The sequence below is a fragment of the Scaptodrosophila lebanonensis genome, unplaced genomic scaffold (assembly GCF_003285725.1).
Source record: "Scaptodrosophila lebanonensis strain 11010-0011.00,11010-0021.00 unplaced genomic scaffold, SlebRS2 tig00000043-arrow-pilon, whole genome shotgun sequence".
In the NCBI taxonomy this organism is placed as follows: domain Eukaryota; kingdom Metazoa; phylum Arthropoda; class Insecta; order Diptera; family Drosophilidae; genus Scaptodrosophila; species Scaptodrosophila lebanonensis.
Window position 1 is genome coordinate 1,785,888 of NW_022060545.1, and position 21,345 is coordinate 1,807,232.

General features: G+C 37.8%; 2 protein-coding genes across 3 annotated transcripts; one reads left to right on the forward strand and one right to left on the reverse strand.

Annotated features, from left to right (window-relative positions):
• The first annotated feature begins 1,605 nt into the window (after window positions 1–1,605).
• On the forward strand, window positions 1,606–12,390 carry LOC115623052. Its single transcript, XM_030517231.1, has 7 exons — window positions 1,606–1,871; window positions 6,470–6,616; window positions 6,684–6,845; window positions 6,909–7,085; window positions 7,146–7,337; window positions 11,729–12,021; window positions 12,108–12,390. Exons 1-7 carry the CDS (start codon window positions 1,622–1,624, stop codon window positions 12,288–12,290), a joined length of 1,404 nt encoding a protein of 467 aa, XP_030373091.1. The 5' UTR covers window positions 1,606–1,621; the 3' UTR covers window positions 12,291–12,390.
• A 3,888-nt stretch (window positions 12,391–16,278) lies between these two features.
• On the reverse strand, window positions 16,279–20,417 carry LOC115623047 (heat shock 70 kDa protein cognate 1). 2 transcript variants are annotated; one of them, XM_030517226.1, is made up of 3 exons: window positions 20,170–20,417; window positions 19,767–19,979; window positions 16,279–18,171 (listed from the first exon to the last, which is right to left on the reverse strand). In XM_030517226.1, the coding sequence occupies exons 2-3, from the start codon at window positions 19,969–19,971 to the stop codon at window positions 16,436–16,438; spliced, it is 1,941 nt and encodes a 646-aa protein (XP_030373086.1). In that variant the 5' UTR covers window positions 19,972–19,979; window positions 20,170–20,417; the 3' UTR covers window positions 16,279–16,435. The 2 variants fall into 2 exon arrangements, with proteins under 2 accessions (XP_030373086.1, XP_030373085.1); XM_030517225.1 differs by having other exon boundaries at window positions 19,767–19,985; window positions 20,170–20,416.
• Between the last annotated feature and the right edge of the window lie 928 nt (window positions 20,418–21,345).

Genomic DNA, 21,345 nt, shown 5'->3' on the forward strand with positions numbered 1-21,345 from the left:
ATGCGCCCGCATATAACAGAACCTATAAACCGCATATTATTCTCCTTAAATCTGAAAGTTGAGCTATTAGCAATTCGTAGTATTTAAATTAAAAATACATTTCAACGCTAAAGGCGGTCTAACTCAAGAGCAACTGAATATTTAAATAAATAAATATTTAAATACAATAAAGATGGGGATTCGTATGTCAAGTTGACAGGTAAATGTTTTGCTTTTTCTTTTCATATATTGCACAACTAAGCTTTATTTGACACTAGTTGGCCGTTGAGCTAGAATACCTTAATTATAATAACTACAAGCCGCTTAACACTAGTAATAATAATTGCTAATTACTACAAGTATATATAAAAGAGGAGGACAGGAGAATCAAACTAAACCTTTAGAGTACAAAAATGCTGTACATTTTCGGCCCTCTTATGAAAAATTCTGATGAGTGATAAAGATATTTCAGATCATCGAGTTAAAATTCTGGACTGCTCCCCTTAAGTGCAAACTGCTAATTCTTACCACACTTTTGATGCTGTTGTACCCGAAGGGTATTTACCTAATTGGGGAATGCTTTTTTTAGTAGCTTAAGAATTTATGGGCATTGCTCTAAATATTTAATGTTCTTTTCATAGCTCTCTTTCGTATAATTTCAGGTGGTACAGGAAACCGCATATTTTCAAACGCATGAAGCACGATGCCATAATTTTAAGCTTACATGAAATTTATGCCGAAACGACCAACAACAACAAAAGCAACAACAACAGTAACTTGAAACAATAACACGTCAAAGTTAGCTGTGCAAGCGGCGCACATGCAACATCACATTAGTGGGTCAGCGATGCGGGCTACCCACTCCGATCCGCAAACGCACCCACACCCACGATATACCTAACCAAGAGCCCACACACATACACACAGCGACACAACTACACACGCGAGCTGGAACGTCACGAAGAGCAAATTATATAAAATTATCATGCAGCGCAGGCAACTGTGGCCAGGCAACGACGACGACAAGGCTAAACTGCAAATGCAGCAGAGCGTGCGAGCTGCATGGCGTATACATAATATGCGCTAAAGGTGGCCATTTGCCAAGCCGAACAAACAAACCAAGAAGAAAAAAAAAACAACAAAAACAAAACAAGCAAACAACCTAACAACAAACAGCAAGAATAGGAACAAGAACAAGACAACGACTATAAAGTAAACGGAATTCAGGCAAATGGCAAAAGTTTTGAAAACTATTCAAAGACGCACAGAACAATGTGTAGAGGGCTATATAAAGTGGACAGTAGTGGCAACGCCAGGCACAAATGTTGCTGAGCATGTATCTGCAGCATCACCAACATCAGCACCAAATGTTGCAGCTACAAATGTTGCTGCAGCATGTGGCCACGACGCGAAGACAAACATGGACGCAAAATTGGCAAAGCTAACGGTGCAACGGCTATTGCAGCATCTCCACTTAACGGCGCTGCAGTTGACCATACATCCCAACAACAACAACAAAAACAATGATGATAATAGTAACAAAAACAGCAACACCAACAGAGCATACTCGTATATGACGACGCTACATAAATTACTGCAAGTTTGCCAAGGCAATTGCCATGGAGAATCACATTCGTGTGGCATGCGGTACATAATGTTTGCCGTGCTCATCTATGGATGTCTGTTGCTTCATGCCTCGGCCAGCGAGGCGAAGGCGACAGCCCTGCCCATGATGACAACGACGACGGCGCCAATTTCAATTCCAATAGCCTTAAATTTAAGTGAACAGCGCGCCCAAAAACGCGATGTTGCCCATGTGCCTGATGATGACTATGACGCCAGTTATCCCGATGATATCGATGACCTTGAGGACTTGATAAATAATAAGTCAGGTGAGTACATTTTTCACACAAAATCGGTATTTATTTTTACTCTACGCAATGGAGGGCCTTCGCACAATGACACGATATACACGCCTGATTCTGCCAGCGGTTCCAGTGGAGGTAGCATTGGCATTGCTGCCAGTATTGATGATGTTAATGACGCGAACAATGCGACGGCCACCGGTTTGTCCCACTGTCGTGGCTACGGCCAATGCGAAGATCAGAAATGTTATCAGATAAATGTGCCTCATCGTATAGTTTTGTTGCGACTGTCAATTAAAATTTAATAACTGCCATACACAGAGTTCGCAGTTTTTATAGCAAGATTTTCCATTACTTCCTTGAGTTTCAAAATTAGCTTCTTAATTTGTCTCTATTGATATTGTCTGTGCATAAGTACAGATGTGGGCGATTGTGTTTTCAGTTGGTTACAGACTTACTCCAAAATCTACTTGTATTATAGAAAAAGAGCGTAAATATTTAGTAAGTAAATAAACAACTGATAATGTGTGAGAAGCATATCGTTAGCACATGTAAATGTTAGTGGAATTTCTCTAAAGTTTTATTTAATGGAGACCATTGTCACCGACTTGCAAAAGCTGGCTCATTTGTGCTTACAAAAATTAAGTGATTGACGATATGATGACGATAGAAATAATCAGGAATTTTAACAAAAGAAATCTCAATACACTTTTTTTTAACAAAAATGGACTTCCTTACCAACTTTTCGAAAGTTTCTCTTCTTCAAAATTTCAAAAACTTATTTTATTCTAAATGCAGAAACTTAAAGTAAAATTTCGTAAATTTAAAAAAGATCATAGAAATATGACGAATGTTTATTATTTGAACAGAACAAAATGACCTCTCATCATTCAGGTATGGTTGGCAGACTCGTAAAGTAAGTGAAAGTCCATCAGACACTTTTTATCACAGCATTATCTGATCATTAGATTTAACATGTTATGCATACTAAGCAATCTGATGATGTGGCGCCATTGCAAACAATCAATGCCGCACTGGATACTTGACCCATACAAATGCAAATTGCGAATGTTATGGGGTTATAATGCATAAATGAATACAAATGCCCATGAAATGCCAATGCCAATACCAGCATCCATATTGTGGACAGTCTGCAAATTCTCATATCTCTATGTATGTAGAATGTAGATATGTATGTATTGGTCGGTACTGCGTAGCTACCGAAATTGTTTTGAATTGGGCTGTTGTTGTTGTTGTTTTGGTGGGTAAAATATGGCATAACGACAGACTGTTGCGGTCAACTGAGAGACTTTGCACCGTTGTTCAGAATGCAATTGGACTGCCTGACCAAAAAGTAAATAAATTGAATGAATATACGAATGAATCGTTTTAGCTCCGAGCCATACAAAACAAACAAAAACGAAACCACCTAGAGGTGCAGACCAAACAAATCCAGCGAGCTCACAGACATTGAACAGTGCAGGCCTGCAAAATCAACAACAACAACGTTGAGGATGGGGTTGGCGTTGGGGTTACGGTTGTGAAGTTCAGGTGGATTTTGGCTTGCGCAAAACACCGCAGCCGACATCTGTTGTGCAATTTATGGCAATTATGATCTCCGGGGATTTCGCTTGCCCAGTCTGTTATGGTTTGCCGGCTGTGGTCAGCAGCTCGCACTGCCAAACTGCTGCAGTGTGAAAAAGGTCAAGGAAATGCAAATATGTTTCTGAAAATGCCAACACACATTTTCATGGAACGCCACTGTAAAGTAGAACGTACGACTTTGCCGAATAGGCGAAAGCTTAATTATAACTTAGGTCCAATCAGTGAAGCATTAAAATCAGAAGACCGATGCAAGTTCACCAATTTTGTTAAAATATCATTCTCTACCTCTTATTCTATATTTATCTCAAATTAATTAATTAATTGTTGCTGATATATTTGAAATGTTGTTAAACTTTGCATAATTGCCTGTAAAAAATGATATCTTCGAAAAATATAATTCAAATAAAATTTGTATATACCCTAAAATTGGATGAAATGCGAAATATAACTAGATCAGCTCCACATATGTTTGGAATATAAATATATATATATAAATATATAAACGTTTACCTTTTAAAGAAAATGAGAGAATTAGAGTAAGGGGCAGTACAAGTCATGAAAGAAACTTCATTGGCAGCCAAAACTGCTGCATGCTTTTAGGGGCACTTCAAAAGCACGAATACACTTGCCTACATACTTACTTAGTATACATAAGTACCTATAATTATATTTTGGTGCTTATATGTACATGTATGGGTAGTATTAGAAGTTGTTACAGATTTTTTCTCTTTGCCATTTTTTATTCTCTTATTCCGAACACATGTTCATATCTGTGAATTGCTTTACTTTTCAAAAAACTCTGGATGCTTTTTGCATGTTTATATACAGTTAAAAATGTCGAGGGGCCTGTCATAGTTCAACAAGCTAGCAGGAATTCCACAATGTTAGTTCGTTCCTGAGTAGGAGGCATTCGGTTCGAATCACGGCGCCTACCACCCTTGCATACGACTAATTCAAAATTGCTTGCAGTCTTCAAATTCTGTAAGAGTGGTCACTTATATAAAAAAAGTGGAGTACAGAAATGATTGTAAACCTTTTTCCTCATATATTTCTAGCTTTCAAGAAAAGGGTACTTATGTAGCTTACACAATCGTACATTAGAGATTTCACTTTCAAAAGCTTAGTCATTATTAATAACTGCCTGCATCATTTAGTTGCCCGCAGTTTATTTTTGTGATTGTATTTTCATAAAATGTATGTATTTGGTTTAGTCAAATGACTTTAAAACCAAACGATTATTCATGGTTATTTGTAGAGTTGCTTGTTGGATTACGACTATTTAAGAGCAGCCTGTTCTGTATAATGCTGTAGTTATAAAATAATAATAATGCGTGCAGCAGTTGGAATTTTATTGATCGCAGCTTGCGTTCAGGCTATTACGTATTCTGAAGTTCTGGAAGCTGAATGGGTTGCCTTCAAATTGGAGCATGGAAAGAGCTACAACTATGTGGAGCAGGATAAATATCGATTTGAGATATTTAAGGGCAACAAGTTCATGATTGCCCAGCATAATGAACGTTGGGCAGCAGGCGAGGAAAGCTACGAAATGGAGATCAACCAATTTGGCGATATGCTGCCAGAGGAGTATATGCCGCATACGGCCATCTATGATGAGGCTGATTTGAATACCGATGACATAGTAACCTTCTTGCCAACTGCTCATGTGACCCTGCCGAAAACAGTTGATTGGCGCACCAAAGGAGCAGTAACACCTGTGCAAAATCAGTTCATGTGCAAGTCTTCCTATGCTTTCTCTGTAACAGGCGCCTTAGAAGGTCGACAATTTATTCGCTCTGGCAAGCTGGTGCCGCTCTCTGCACAGAACTTGGTGGACTGCGCCGGGAGAAAGTATCATGACAACGGCTGCTTTGGTGGCTCAGCACTGAATGCCTTTGCATATGTGATCCATAATCGAGGCATTGCTTCAGAAAAATCCTACCCGTATACAGCCAAGGAAGGTCCTTGTAAATTCCACAAAAATCAGACAGCGGCAACAGTGAAAGCCATCCAAGTAATTTTTTCGGGAAATGAGACGCAACTTGCTGACGCTGTTGCCACAAGGGGTCCAGTCTCAGTCACCTTTTCATTGAATGGCGGCATCTTTTTCTACAAAAGCGGTATCTACAATAATACCCGCTGCAGTCATTGGCCAAGTCATGCAGCACTTGTTGTGGGCTATGGAACAGATCCCAAATATGGAGACTATTGGCTGGTCAAGAATTCTTGGGGCAAGCGATGGGGAGAGAAAGGATACATTCGCATGGCTCGCAATAAGAACAGTCAGTGCGGCATAGCCGATTGGGCCCTGATTCCCTTGAACTAGTTATCGTGCTAAGTTTCCACAAATGAAATTCATACTTTTTTAATTTAAATTGAAGTTATACAAAAAATGGTAAATTCTTTAAAATGTACATGTCTTGGCAATATTTTACAAATTTCATTTTATAAACTTGCAATAAAACTTACTTGTATAAATAAACCAAATATCCTTGCTTTTTATTTAGTGTGCTGTGTGGTTTGAACTGCAAATTAAATTGCTGAAAATACTTTATTTAGGAGCTACTTGCTACGAACTATAGACTAGAGTCTACTACAACTGCCATTGTCGTTGTGAGAGTGAAAACGTCTCAATTGTTCGATTTCTCTGAGACTTTTTAACTATCTTTATACTAGTACTATCAGATAATGATGCACAATATTTAAAAATCTGCTAATAAACAGATCTAAAAACATTTCACTAGCATTCCATTCCTTTTTTGGGTAATAACTAATAATTAACTTTGACAGTTGTCTGTGGAAACTGATGCTATTCAAGCGCTGTAGTAATTGTGTCAACATTTTAGAATACTCCAAAAATTATTAAACATTTATTAACTAGATTTCACGTTGCTTTGCATCAGTCAGATTGTTGGCTTCTATCAGGCAGGTATTCTATTTCAGTTGTTTATAGAGGTATTTGGGATCTTTGCCAGCAAATGGAGCTTTCACTAATAGTCACCAATTCTCTGATTATATTTCAGCTAAAGGAAAATACATTGGAGCGCCCTGCAATGATATGAAATGTGATGCCAATTTGTTGCACGTGCGCTGCGATAAGGAGACGCTTACTTGCAGCTGCGAGAAGAATTATCCCGTGCAGCTTGGACTGATAAAGGGTTGCGACAAACGTAAGCTATAATTTTGTTGCTTGTTATTAATTTCCAACTAAACACGATCATTCTGCTCGAACTGTAGCGAAGAAGCTTGGAGAGCAGTGTTTCTATCATGAGACCTGCATCTACTCAGACGAGAACTCCCTATGTGTTCAGGTGCGACACAATGCGATGTGTCAGTGTGCAAATGGTTTCCATTCGGTGAGCTACTCAAAGCCAACAAGGCGTGTGTTCTGCACGCAAGGTAAGTTCAGTTTTCAGATTGTAGATAGACCCTGTAGAGTGTAGCTCGTTTCCTTTGCGACAGATCTCAGTGAAATGGGCTCGGATTTGCCTACTCTCCTGGGCGTCTCGACGGGCATTGCGGTGCTGGCGGGCCTCATCTGTATGGTGCTGCATCTGTTTAGCAAAACGAAGTATCCGCGACACAGGAATTTCGCAGATGCCAACATACCACCGCCCATACTCTACTCCAGTGATACAGGTAACACCTTTGGCGATTAGAAAGTAGCCCCGCACGATTACTGTGGTACACATCTTTCAGGTATACCTCTGACCGTGCACTCGGGTCGTCCATCGTCGCGCTCCAGCATACGGTCGACGGGATCGATCGGCTCCTATGGCAATCGACGTGCCTCGGCCGGCGGGCTAACTGGTGGCGGTGTTAGCAATGCCGGCGGCGGCGGCGGCGGTGCCAGCGGCTCAAAGGGCATACTGGTGTCCACGTCACGTACAGGTGCGGCTAGATCGGCCGCCATATTGCTTATATCGTGTCACATAGCGGCCGTGTCCAAACACAATTCACGCGCCTCATCGCGTCACACCTCGGGTGCCGGTTGCAGCCAACACTCGCGCGACGATCTTGACGAGAATGGGTCCGATGGCGGCGGCTGTCGCAGCTGCGAGAGCACGCTGTCGATGACACGTCACCTGCAGAAACAATTGAATCATCAACGGCATCTGCTCAGCTTCGAGCTGTCGCCGGCGAAGACAAAGAATCACGATAGAATTAGGACCCTGTTGGGCATGAATGGAATTGATAATTATAGAACCGATGAGGACGATAATGATGATGATGATGAGTTCAATAGTTTAGATCGTAACGCTAGCCACCTGCATGAGCTGGCTAGCAGTGGTGGTGCTGTTGGTGCTGGTGGTTTTGGTGGTGGCGCTGGCGGTGGCGATGGCGGTGGTGCTGAGCTGCATCATTTGCAAATTGGCGCGCTGCCCACGCCGGCGAGTGAAACGCCCAGATTTGCGGTAAATCAAATCAATCATCAGTCATCAACATCAATCACATGGCAATCGATCTCCGTTTGCTCTTCTAACTTGCTCTCTCATGTCCATAATAACTCATGCAGTGTCCAACGCATCACACAACACACAGACTCTTACAAGACGCTACAAACTTACAAAAAACAACAACAACAACAATTACAGCAACTGTTGCATCATATAATACCATTTTTCGTTCTGTGTTATAATCACTGTTCAATTGGTGTTGTTTAAAGATTCTACATATGCTATGATTGATAATCCCGTGTAGTTTGTGAAACCATTTACATTTCACTAAAAAAATATTTCAAAATTTCATTCATTATCTCATACAATATACAAGTGGTCATCACATTTTCCGATTCCATGGAAGAGTTCAGTACAAAAAAATATGATATATTTTTTGAGTACTTGATATATAAATGGAATATTATAAATGAACTACACTTTATGTTCCATTTATTTTGATATTGCCGATTCCAATCGGTATAATTTTGGTATAATTTTATTTTACCATTTCCACTAAATATATATGCGAAACTTTTTTTGTAAATTGTGAATTTTGGTTCCCAGAATGAGCTATATATAATTATCAAATGAATTCGTTTTTGCCAATTTAATGAAGGGCTTTTAAGTATTTCAAACGATTAAACTTAAATCTTGAACTCTACTACCTACTACCGAATTGCGAAACGTAAACAATAAACGAGTGAAATGGTAATATCTTGAATATTAGTGTTGTAAATTTATATTGTTTGGACAGTTCCTGTTGGGCGATATTTTTTACTTATGAAATCCAAATGAACGTTGTTTCAACTTTTGTGCGTTAATCTTTTAATTCTGCAAACACAAAAGATATATAGTATATTGTTTTTTATTTTCATCATCAGGAGATAAAAATGAAAATGGCGCTTTAATAGTAAAAGCTATGCGAAATTCACACTCATCCGTTTCATGTTCATTCCAATGTGTCTATTAAAACATATTCCATCTCATTTCGCTTCCAGTGTATGCCAAAACTAGAGTTAGTCAAAAAGTTACTCCTTAACTGCCTTAGTACTGTACCAAGTTTTTGTTCCCCATAATTGATGTTAATTGTGCTTTCGAACCTCTATTTCAGTCTAAAAAGCTGTTCTATATTATTTTTCTTCCGTTTACCACCAAATACATTACCCGCATCATACATACATACATATATGTGTATATGTACTAGTATATTTCTGAACAATAGTAGGCCGTTGCTTATTTAAAAACAAAGACACGAAGTCAACAACACACACGCCACACAAATACACACGATTACTTACATACGAGTACACAGACAATCAAGAGCAGTAAATACATACAAGTATATACAAATATATATAAATTTACATTCGAGTAGATACTTTAAAAATTTCAGTGCTGTCGGCGCAAACAAACATAAGAAGCCAAATAATAAAGAAGTAAACAAATAGAGCAAATAAAATTCATCGCTTCGGGTCTTATAAAGCATCTCATATTCCATCTTTGTTGTTTATGTTACAGAAAACCCACTGAAATACATATTTATGAAATATATATATATATATATCTATACAAACATACAACAATATCTTTAAGCCAGCTACTGAAACAAGACGCTAGCGCTACTCTCAATATATCACAGCCAATATTTTGGACAAGATGATATTCAAGCAATATGGCGGTGACTATGTCCAGTTAAATTTTATACACAATGATTACCCGATAAACTAAATATAACTTTGATATCTACATCTTTTATTTATTTACAATATTATCGCAAAGTATCAATTATCAATTACAACCACACACACACACACACATCGCATACACACACACACACCCATACACCCATAAATTAACTTGCATGCATCCTGTTCGCAGCAATTGGTTTGACTGCATCCAGGATATCTTTTCTTTACACAGACATATCTAAACCTGTACACCCACCCACCCACACACACACACACACATTTATATACATATATATATATACTTATTCTTGTGCTATTGGAGCCAGTATACAAAGTTTTCTCAGTTGTTCACAATGCCATACTACAAGCTGCCACATGAAACAAATTCCTTTTTTATACTTGTATCTGACCAAGTTTTCTCGCTGCCTCTGCTCTGCTTCTTGCTACAACTTTTCTCGGCGCAATAACTGAATGAATGCATTTTGGCCAACAACACCTTTTTGCTATTCTGTGATACTCACTAAATTCGAAGCCTTTTTTATTTAAGATACCCTATTTTTCGTCCCAAAACAAAACACATAGAAATTTATATATGGAGAGTAGTAAGGCTTTTTGAATATTTTTATGATCAGAGAACGAAAGATTCCTTTCCCAAAGTAAGTGTATACCTAACTGTGCTCACTACTTAGTTATTTATAGACAAGCAAGTGAGAAATAAATAAACAGCGGGTTAATGTTAAGACAATATAATTTATTTTCGTAAAGCAAGTCGTCTATAAAAACTAACCTTGTCGGACTGTTTCATTAGTTACTTAAAATGAATTAATGTTCAAATCAGTCTGTCTGACCATAGAGAAGGAAGTACCATAGTTACAAAAAAAAAAAAAAAACAAATAAAAAGCTCCGTGCTCAGCTGGGGATCTACTGGGAGCATGATCCCAACAAATACAATGAGGCAGACTCATAACACACATTACAGGGAAAGGACAAAAAACCAATTTTGAAAATCACTGCCAGGCCCCAAAGTAGTATACATACCCTTATATAAAGTTCTTTAGGGATACAAAACGGGCCTAGAGATGGGCAAGGACTGATTTTTTTTTCGTGTCAGCGTTCATTTATTATATTCGAATTTCGGGAGAGTTGCATTCAAAAAGACACGTAAATGATTAAAAAAAATTTAAGTAGAAATAAATAAAATATTCTCTTTAAAAATTAAATGTCAAAAATTTGTTATTTTATATTATTGTTTGACTACAATCCGTGTGCTGGCTTTTATGGAAGTAAAATTTTTTTTTTTTCAAAATTTATTTTTATACTCGTATTATGTAAAAATGGTATTGTTCATTTTGGCGATCGGTCCGTTCGCGCTACGGTCGTTCGACATATGTTTGACCTTAAAAATAAACCTTTATAAATTTCATTTGAAGTGGAAAAAATTCATAGTTTTCAATTTCTTTTTAATTTTGGCTTAAAATATTTTTCTTCTCATATCTGCATATCTTTTAATTTCGTATCGAGTCGTGCTACGCAAGATCTTCGCCGTGCGTATTATTAAGAATTCGATTCGAGGCCGGGTCGTGTCGTGTCGGTCCATGCCCATCTCTGGTTGGACCGCTCATTTATTTTCGATCTGAAGGGTAATAGTTTCAATAAAAGGGATAATTAAATGATTCTGTTGTTGGTTTAAAAAAGATTTTTAGATGGTCTTCCCTTATTAATTTTGTAGCTTTTGATGAGCCATTAGCTATGGAGCTATCTCTTATACTTACACTCTATAGGCTTCTGGGTTTAATTGGCATACAACTTTTCTACAAATGCTTTACTATCCTATTAAGTTAATGCTGAGAGTCGCACAGAAAATTGTATGGATGTATTATAATTATACGCGAATTCTTTCTATGTATGCCTTGCCTAATAGTTGCATCTGAATGGTGTTGAGCTCGCTATATCTTAATATATCTCTCTGTCTTTCTCTCTATCTCTCAATGACACTATCTATCTTTCAAAATAAGAAAATTAAAAAGAAATCTTCAAATTTATGCAAATGCAACAAATAATAATATGAGAAAACAAATTGAACCTGATGAAATGAAATGTCTCCATTAGCAAGAATTAACCACAATGCTTTCATTCTATGCACTGGCTATTACAGGTTCTCGAAGACCAAGTCTAGCGTCTGTCCACAGCACAAGCTCCTCGGTGCGCAGCTACAGCATGATGCGCTTCGAGAAGGAGGTGCAGCAGAAGGAGATACGGCAGGAGATGAAGTTGCGTCTGGCGCGGCTGCAGCAACAACAGCACTTGACCCAGAACAAGCCTCAAATAGTAATAGGGGAGGCACTGCTTCAGCATGGGGCACTCAGTCGCGTCACTATGGCCACGCCCAGTCCCCTGACGCCCAACTCCTTGGACGAGCTGTTGCCATCGTTGGATGAGAACCAGGAGGTAAGTCTCAAGCTTTTCGTTTGGCCTGACCCTTCGAAAGCCATTCGTGCATTGGTCCATTGGTCCATTGGTTCATATCTCGACAGTATCCGCCTAGGCTGGAGACAACATTCAAGCAGCTAGTACAGCCCCAGGTGCTGCGCAACATAACCACAACCCCAAGTCCAAAAGCCAGTCGCACAAGGAGTGCACCAATGGCCGAACACGCGCAGGACCCTAATGCCAATGGATATAATGGTCCTTGCAGCTCATCGACTGAGGCACTCTAAAAATGGTCTTAAACAGTAGCTTATATATAGTATATAGTACAAGTAGTAGACTTTATTTATTACATAAAATTAGTTAAATTATAATTAGCTACAATAATTACTGTAAACGGAATTACTTAAGGCAACTGGTTTAGGTGTTTGGGAAATGGTGTTGATGCTTAGTTAAATTAATTTAACGTCAAACGTGTTTAGTTATAGTCAGTTAGATTATGTTTAACATAGTAAGTGGCTCTATCTTGGCAGCCAAATCGTACATGTACTTGTATAGTACAAGTATGTATGTAATTGTGGTCGTCATACGAGTACATATATACTACATAGTATACTACAAGTAGTATTGAATTGATAATACGAGTATATTTGAGACATTTTATACGTATTGACATACTATTTTGTAGAAATTATACAAATCGCACGAAAATTTGGCAGCATACGCGATTAGGGACGGGGCAGTACGATTTTTTTTACAAAAAAAAAAGAAGAGCATAACCTTAAACCTGTTAACCTGTACATAATAAATACATTTAGTGAGTTTCACAATGTTTGTTAACTGATTAGACATAGTAATACTATCTGTTCAATAGAATACCTAAGAAATTTTGCATACAACATTGTCAAAAGATTTCACAATCAAAAACTCTGTCGTAACTGTTCATTATAGAATTGCTAAAAGGAAATGCGCAATAAATGTAAATGAAAAATGTTAATTATTTTTGATTAGTTCTGCAAAACAAAAACCAAAAAAAAACAAGAAAGGAATGCTAAAGTCGAGCAGGCTCAACTCTTAAATACCCTGTACCACCCCACAAAAAAGTAATTAAATTAATTAATTAATTAAATTTAATTAATTACCTAAATTAATTTAATTAATTAACTTAATTAACTACATTAAATATAAAATATTCCATGCATGCATACATACATTTACATTTACATCAGAATCGTGCCTTATGCGTGTTTGTGTACTTGTACATATGTATGTATGTGTGCATTGGGCCTGGTTATATGGCTATAACTTTCTTTCCGATCATTCTATCATAATGAGACTTGGTATACGGTTATATAATAACTAACCGAATGTGACTACCAAATTTGAGTTGAAAATTCCAAGAATTACGGGAGTTATAGAAAATCAGTAATAGGGGGGGAGTGGGGGGGTGGATCAGAAAAAATGAACAAACTCGTCCTTTCTCGGTCTCAGGAGAATCTGTATACCAAGTTTGGTTATTCTAGCTCTTATACTTTCGGAGATCCTTGCGTTCATACAGACAGACAGACAGACGGACAGACGGACAGACAGACGGACAGACGGACATGGCTATATCGACTCGGCTTGTCATGCTGATCAAGAATATATATACTTTGTGGGGTCTACCAAGCCTCCTTCTGTGTGTTCCATGTGCACTCGCACAAAACTAATATACCCTTGTACCCTTTGGGTACAGGGTATAAAAATGGAAGACATTTGTGTAAATAAAGCAAGAGATCTGTAAAGAATATTACCTAATAATTATACTAGAAGGTAAAGCAGGCAGATGAACAAAAACTCTTCTAATTCTATTCGCGAGCAATAGTAAAAATTTGAAAGACCTCAAGATATTTCATATTATTCTTTACAAGGCAATGAAAATATGAACTGTACTTCATTTCCTTTTACCTTTTTTTATGATATACATACATATGTATGAAAATGTATAGACTCATTTTAATTTTAATAAAACAATATTATTGTTTTTATACTCATGAACATTTTCAATGAAATGAAGACAATACCTGACTTGATTTATTTGCAAAACTTTCTTTTCTCCTGAGTTCAAACATTGTTGAAAAATTACTGGAAAATGTTAACTTGTTCATTTTATTTTATAGATCATCTTATTAAGTTGAGTATTAAATATTCATGTCTAAAAGACGAGCATGGGAAGAATTCACGATTCAATTTACCTTTTTTGTACCTGTCTTGATATGATTTCAAATATTTTTGAATATTTAAACTATTTATATTTTCGATTAAAAAATTGTATTGAACAACTGTTGCATTTCTAAGAAGCAATTTTATTTAAGCTATTTATTGGAAATATTAATTACTTGCGAACCCGCTTATGAGCTAAGAACAGTTTGCGACTGACAGTAGTTTGTGTTGCGAAAACTAACAATTAGATTAATGGAAACGACACTAAACTATGTATGTAGTATACTTAGTCATACTTATGTTGAAATGTATAATAAAGTCAATCATGTTGAAGCATACTGACACGTATATACCCTACAGTTGAGTACTGATAAGAGAAATGAAAAAAAGAATTTATAAAATCGGTTTATACATAGATTGTACCTATTTAACATATAAGTGGAAACACATACTAAAATACAGCGATATACAAAATAATGGGTTGGCAAGTGCATTGAATTGGCCGTGAGTATTCAAAATTTAATGGTGCTGTTTCTTTTATTGAAGTTGTTCGAAATCTTTAAAAAAAAACATAATTAACCTCGTCCAAAGTGCTTGCGAAATCATGTGAACAATAATTATATGGAATTTAAAATATTAAAACCACTTATAATTTAAATAGTTTATGTTTTCAGTTTAAGGTAACACGTTTCTTCAAGAAGTTTCTCAAAATAGAATGCCATATGTTTTCCTGAAATTTGAATTCTTTAAACACACAAAAATATTGATCTTTTACCCAAAGAATAATTTGTAAGGTTTCCGACCCTGTGAATCTAATGATAATACTAAATATACATTGAAGTGAATATAAATCTATTCAAAATAGTTCCAATCCAAGCAGACTTCTGCTTTTCTTTCTATAGTTGTGTATTTATTTTCTCTAATGTAAATATTATCTTAGAATGTATCAAAGATTTAAAGCCCTATTTCATTCTCTAGCAAATATGTGATTTCATTTTGCTTTCTGAGTTTTTTTACCCGAACACATACATAAAAGTTGGAAATATGGCAGCAATACATATCAGAAAACATACAAAATGAATGGATTTATTTGGAATAGAAGAGGGCCGGGCGTTTTAAGTGTCCGGACAATATGTTATGCTACGAGTTGTCCTAGTTAAAAACTGTTCTTACCATCCTTATTGCTCCTTTCTATAAACTATTCCTGAAATGTGAGATCTAGTTCACATACTCCTACAAGTACATATGTATTTAGTTTCAGAGTTCTGTATTTTAAAGAAAGCGTTCTACTCTTCTATGAGTCTCTGCATTTTTCAAAGTTAAATCGATAGCATCTATATTCAAGAAGATAATCCAATGGCAGGACATATTTTGTTAATAGAGTACTTGTACGATATCTACCTAAATAAAAAATAATTGTAAACAAATAAACTAAACATTTGCTACGAAGGTTGTTTAAAAGAATGAAATAGCCTAGCATCTGAAAACTATGCCGTATGCGCAAAAAAGCTGATAAATAGAAAATTCACCATTAATGACAGTCTGAATACCAACTCGTTCAATATTTTGCTGAAGCCTAGTTGCATAGGTGAGCAAATTGGTAAATAACAAAACAATTAAAGTCTAGTCCTATCCTATACCTAAAGGTGTACTGTATTTGTTTGTTAAGATATAAATTAAATGTATATATTTATTAATTACCACGCCGGTGTTGGAAAATAAATAAGTTATATTAGAAAACAAGTAAAACATACACACAGCAACGAAATGATTTTGAACAAATGCTTTCAAGAAACTCGAACAAAAGTGTAAGTGTCCGCTTTAGAGGTGGATTGGAGAATCGGTGAAAATTCAAAGCTACGATCAACCAGGCAAATAGTTTGCACATTTCGAACTTTCGAACAATACTATAAAGGACGAACATATTTTATAGTCTTTTAAAATTTGTGTGCAAACTATTTGCCTCACACTTCAAAATAATAAAATGAAAGGCTTTCACAGTTGCTCTATTCAATCCATTACCATGAACGAAATAATGTATTTCTCTGAACAGCCATAAGAATAATAACGATATTGTTACGATATGCTCGAGCTCTGCTGATACTAGAGAGTTTCTTTATTTATACAAGTATACCATATATAATTTAGCTGAAACTGTGTTTAGAGTTCAAGAAAATTGTGCAATAAATCGAAAGGCCAACGCGAACGTATTCAAATTTTGCTTTCCTGTATTTTAGTCAACTTCCTCGATAGTGGGGCCACTGCCACTGCCAGTACCACCGCCCACTCCTCCACTAGGTCCACCATTGTGGGACGATGGAGGCGTTACGCCGGCACTCTGGTAGAGACGTGTGATGATCGGACTGCAGATACGCTCCAACTCCTGCTGTTTATGATCGTACTCCTCCTTTTCGGCCATCTGATTGCCATCCAGCCAGCTGATGGTCTCATTACATTTGTGCAGAATGGTGTTGCGATCGGAGTCGTTAATGCGCGTGCGCAGCTGCTCGTCGTCCAAAGTGCTCTTCAGATGGAAGCAGTAGGACTCCAGCTGGTTCTTGGCATTGATGCGATCACGTTGTTGTTCATCTGCCTGGCGATAAGACTCGGCTTCATTGACCATCCGTTCGATGTCCTCCTTGCTCAGACGTCCCTTGTCGTTGGTGATCGTAATCTTGTTCTCTTTGCCCGTCGACTTATCGGCAGCAGCCACATTGAGGATGCCGTTGGCATCAATGTCAAAGGTCACCTCAATTTGTGGAACCCCACGTGGTGCTGGCGGAATACCACTTAGCTCGAATTTTCCCAATATGTTGTTGTCCTTTGTCATCGCACGCTCACCCTCGTACACCTGAATGAGCACGCCCGGCTGATTGTCGGAGTAGGTGGTGAAAACCTGGGTCTGCTTCGTAGGTATTGTTGTGTTGCGCTTAATCAGCGTCGTCATTACTCCACCAGCCGTCTCAATGCCCAGAGACAACGGTGTCACGTCCAGCAGAAGAAGATCCTGCACTGCCTCTGACTTGTCGCCATGCAGAATGGCCGCCTGTACGGCAGCACCATACGCCACAGCCTCGTCCGGATTTATAGACTTGTTCAGCTCTTTGCCGTTGAAGAAATCCTGAAGCAAACGCTGTACCTTGGGTATGCGTGTGGATCCACCAACTAATACAATATCATGTATCTGTCCTTTATCCATTTTGGCGTCGCGCAATGCCTTGGCGACCGGCTCCATGGTGCCCCGGAAGAGATCGCCGTTCAGTTCCTCAAAACGCGCTCGCGTTACGGAGGTGTAGAAGTCGATGCCCTCGAAGAGCGAGTCGATCTCAATGCTGGCTTGCGTTGAGGCAGAAAGGGTGCGTTTGGCACGCTCGCAGGCTGTGCGTAGGCGTCTCAACGCCCGCTTGTTCTGGATCAGATCCTTTTTGTATTTGCGCTGGAACTCCTGCACAAAGTGATTCACCATACGGTTGTCGAAGTCCTCGCCGCCCAGATGTGTGTCGCCGGCCGTGGACTTGACCTCAAAGATGCCATCCTCGATGGTAAGTATTGAAACGTCAAAGGTGCCGCCACCCAGATCGAAAATCAACACGTTACGCTCGCTGGTGCCCTTCTTGTCCAGCCCATAGGCAATGGCCGCCGCCGTCGGCTCATTGATGATGCGTAACACATTGAGGCCGGCAATGGCGCCCGCATCTTTTGTGGCCTGTCGCTGAGAGTCGTTGAAGTAGGCGGGCACCGTAACCACAGCATCGGTGACAGTGCTCCCCAAATAGGCCTCCGCTGTCTCACGCATCTTGGTTAGGACCATCGATGAGATCTCCTCCGGATAGAAACTCTTCTTCTCGCCCTTGTACTCGATCTTAATGCGCGGCTTCCCGTTATCGGAGATCACCTCAAATGGCCAATGACGCATGTCGCTCTGCACGGTCGCATCATCAAATTTTCGTCCGATCAGGCGCTTAGCATCTGCAAGTTATAGAAATCAGCATGAAGCTAACACCGCTTATTGTCATTTTAGGATTTGTTTATTAACTAACAGTGAATGGACGGGGCTTAAACAAATATACATAATCAAATATTCAGATCTAGATTAGGTCTGGTGCGTGCCAAGCAGCTGAAAGATATTCGCGAGCGAAGGCGTAGGATTAGGCTGGACTAGGCTAGGCAGGGCAGTTTCTAAGTAGAGTCTGAGACTGAAATGAAAATACAAAAAAGAAAGAAGTCTCGCATTAGACTTGCGCACATCTCGTTAACTGGGACTTTCGATAAGCTTTTAAGTGGGAGGGATAGAAAGAGGCCCTAAATAAAGAAAAATGTGGATATATATATTCGAACAGATATCACACTGTAGAAAAGTCTATGTGGTTGTATCGGAAATGTGGATTCCTCAACCATTTGAGTTCATTTGAAATTTCAGATCCTTGCCGAAAAACTACTTCTCAATAGACGAGTATGTACATACATACTTGTATGTACGACTGATTATACCATGCACAATATTTTTCTATTTCTTTTGGCTCCTTCCTTCCCCAGCCGTAGCTTTAGGCGATAACTATAATAAATATTTAAAAATATCTTTAATTGAAATGGAAATTACAATTATTTATTAGCTCTTGAAAAGGGTCCTAGTGCTGTAAATATAAAATAAATAAAAAAGCTGTTCAGTGCTAAACACTTTCCTAAAATAATTTCCTGAAATAATAATTTACTACAAGTATGTGCAGAAGCAAGATAGCTCTGCCTAATTTCTTTTTCTATTCGTTTGCATATTTTGGTTAAAAAAAAAAAAAAACAATAATAAGGCGATAATCATGTAACTTCGACTTATTTTTATTTTCATTTATCTATCTCTTACCTATTTGCTTATTTTTAAATGAACTTGTTATAGCCTGTAGCGCTAGGTTAGGTGGGTAGATTTATTAATCAAAAATTGAATTTTCCATACATAAGTATGTATGTATAGTAGTATGACCTACTTAGGCATTGTTGTTTATTGGCTATGACCGAAATTTAGCTCCGTATGAACAATATTCATTTTTGTTTACTCTAAGACTATTTTTATTTGATTGCCATTTTGACAATCCATGACATAAATTACGCCAATAAGCACTGAAAATTCTTGAGGATTTGTCGCTTCGTAGGGGCTGCCAAATGCATGCTCTGCACACGCAAAGGCCAGGGAGCTCCGGGAGGTGGCACATGGGCGATGAGAAGCGACACAACAAGTGAATGTGTCAAGCAGAAGCCAACATAGAAAAGCATTTACATATGTAGAGGAATTTCTAGGCGCACAAGCATGTATGCAGGTGTAGGTTCGGGCACGCTATAATGTTGTTTATCGTTTTTCTTTTTTTTTTTTTTTTGAGAAAACTTATTTCTTTGGCACCGCATTAAGACGCCTGCGAGTGATATTTTCTTAAAATAAATGAACAAGTGAGCGCAAACTGCATTTCATTCATGAAAGCGTTTCGCATCAGTCGCAAGTAAATAGAATTATGCTATTTTTATATCAGCATAATTCGCATTGGACATTTGTGAAGAGTCAAGAATCTCACACTCACCGAAAATTGTGTTGTTTGGATTCATGGCCACCTGATTTTTGGCCGCATCACCAATCAGACGCTCAGTATCGGTGAATGCCACATAGGAGGGCGTGACCCGATTGCCCTGATCGTTGGCAATGATCTCAACTTTGCCATGCTGAAAGACCCCGACGCACGAGTACGTTGTGCCAAGATCAATGCCAACCGCTGGTAATTTGGGCATCTTTGTTGCTGTGGCTTTAATTAGATGTCGCCGACGGCCACAACATGCACACGAGCGTTACGAATTTCATAAAGAGAGGGAGGTATTTAGAAGCAGAAAAGAAAATTTTCAAATGAATACACAATCGAGGCAATCTACATTTTACATTCAATGTATTACACAATCATTCCCATACAGGACATCCATATAAAAACTCACCTACGAATTTTTGCCGAGCTCACCAGCTTCGTTATTAGAAGGCGAACCGATAGAGGTACAGGGATATGATCAAAAACAGAAGTACAAATGTTAAAACTCGCAGGAATTCGAGTGCTTTCTCTCTTTGCAGCTCCACAGCGTCTTTTGTTTATTCACACCGTGCCAGAATGAAATAACAATAATAAATATATATATATATATTATACTGCCTTCGAGAACAATTGGTTTTATGTTAAAATCATTTGAAATTAATTAAAAATATGTTCGCGTCGCGATAGCTACAAGACAACTGATCATTAAACACATAATTGCTAGAAAGATACCCAATCGCCGAAAATACTTAACAGGCGCGCAAGAGAGGCTGTTAGTTAACAGAACCATACAACTTTAAATTCTGTTAAACAGCGCTCAGTTGTAGGCAACACAAAAAATAAAAAATGTTATCATATACTTAGTATTCCATTGTAAATTTAGTTTAAATTTCATTTCCATTGTCGTTTCAATGCAGATTTTGAAAAGAGTATTAGTATTATTTTGTTATAGTAACGTTTATTAAGATTATTAGTATTATTCCTCGTTTGTTATCGTATAGAAAAACAATCGAACTAACATTTCATAAGTACTAGAAATGATGTGAACTTTGATGTTGTAATGCAATGAAAATGCTTTGCAAAAATGGAGAGTTTTGTTTGTAATATCAATCGATTTTATTAAGGAAAACCATAATGTGCATCGAAAGCTTGCATAATGCTTGACTTACTTATTTAAATCTCTTTAGATTTGGTTGCTATAGTTGTATCTGCTTTCAGTAAAAACAGAATTGGAAATTAAATAAACTTCGCAACGGAACGCTTAAGTCGCATGTAATTCTTAAATATACAAATGTATTTTCCCATAGTAATAGAACTGAACAGACTCAGTTCTTTTGTGATAATTGTTTAACAACAAAATAAATCGCTCATTACTCAGCAGCTATGAAATTATATACATACATATAATATAAATATGCAACAATGTATTTACAGACATTTAAAAGAATTTTAACTTTTCTGCGGGGGTATTATAATTTTAACTATCGCAATTCCACAGCCCATAGTCATAACTTAATAATTAGCTCCAAACAGTAAACCACAGCATCTTTGCATGTACTTATTATTGTATGTATGTTTATTTACT

Bases quoted from the DNA above. Each gene is read 5' to 3' on its own strand.
- LOC115623052 (XM_030517231.1), top strand. From the start codon at position 1,622: ATGCGGTACATAATGTTTGCCGTGCTCATCTATGGATGTCTGTTGCTT. The intron at 6,617-6,683 runs GTAAGCTATAAT...CTCGAACTGTAG, and splicing joins GATAAAGGGTTGCGACAAAC to CGAAGAAGCTTGGAGAGCAG. The intron at 12,022-12,107 runs GTAAGTCTCAAG...ATATCTCGACAG, and splicing joins CGTTGGATGAGAACCAGGAG to TATCCGCCTAGGCTGGAGAC.
- LOC115623047 (XM_030517226.1), bottom strand. From the start codon at position 19,971: ATGCCCAAATTACCAGCGGTTGGCATTGATCTTGGCACAACGTACTCG. The intron at 18,172-19,766 runs GTGAGTGTGAGA...TATAACTTGCAG, and splicing joins TCCAAACAACACAATTTTCG to ATGCTAAGCGCCTGATCGGA.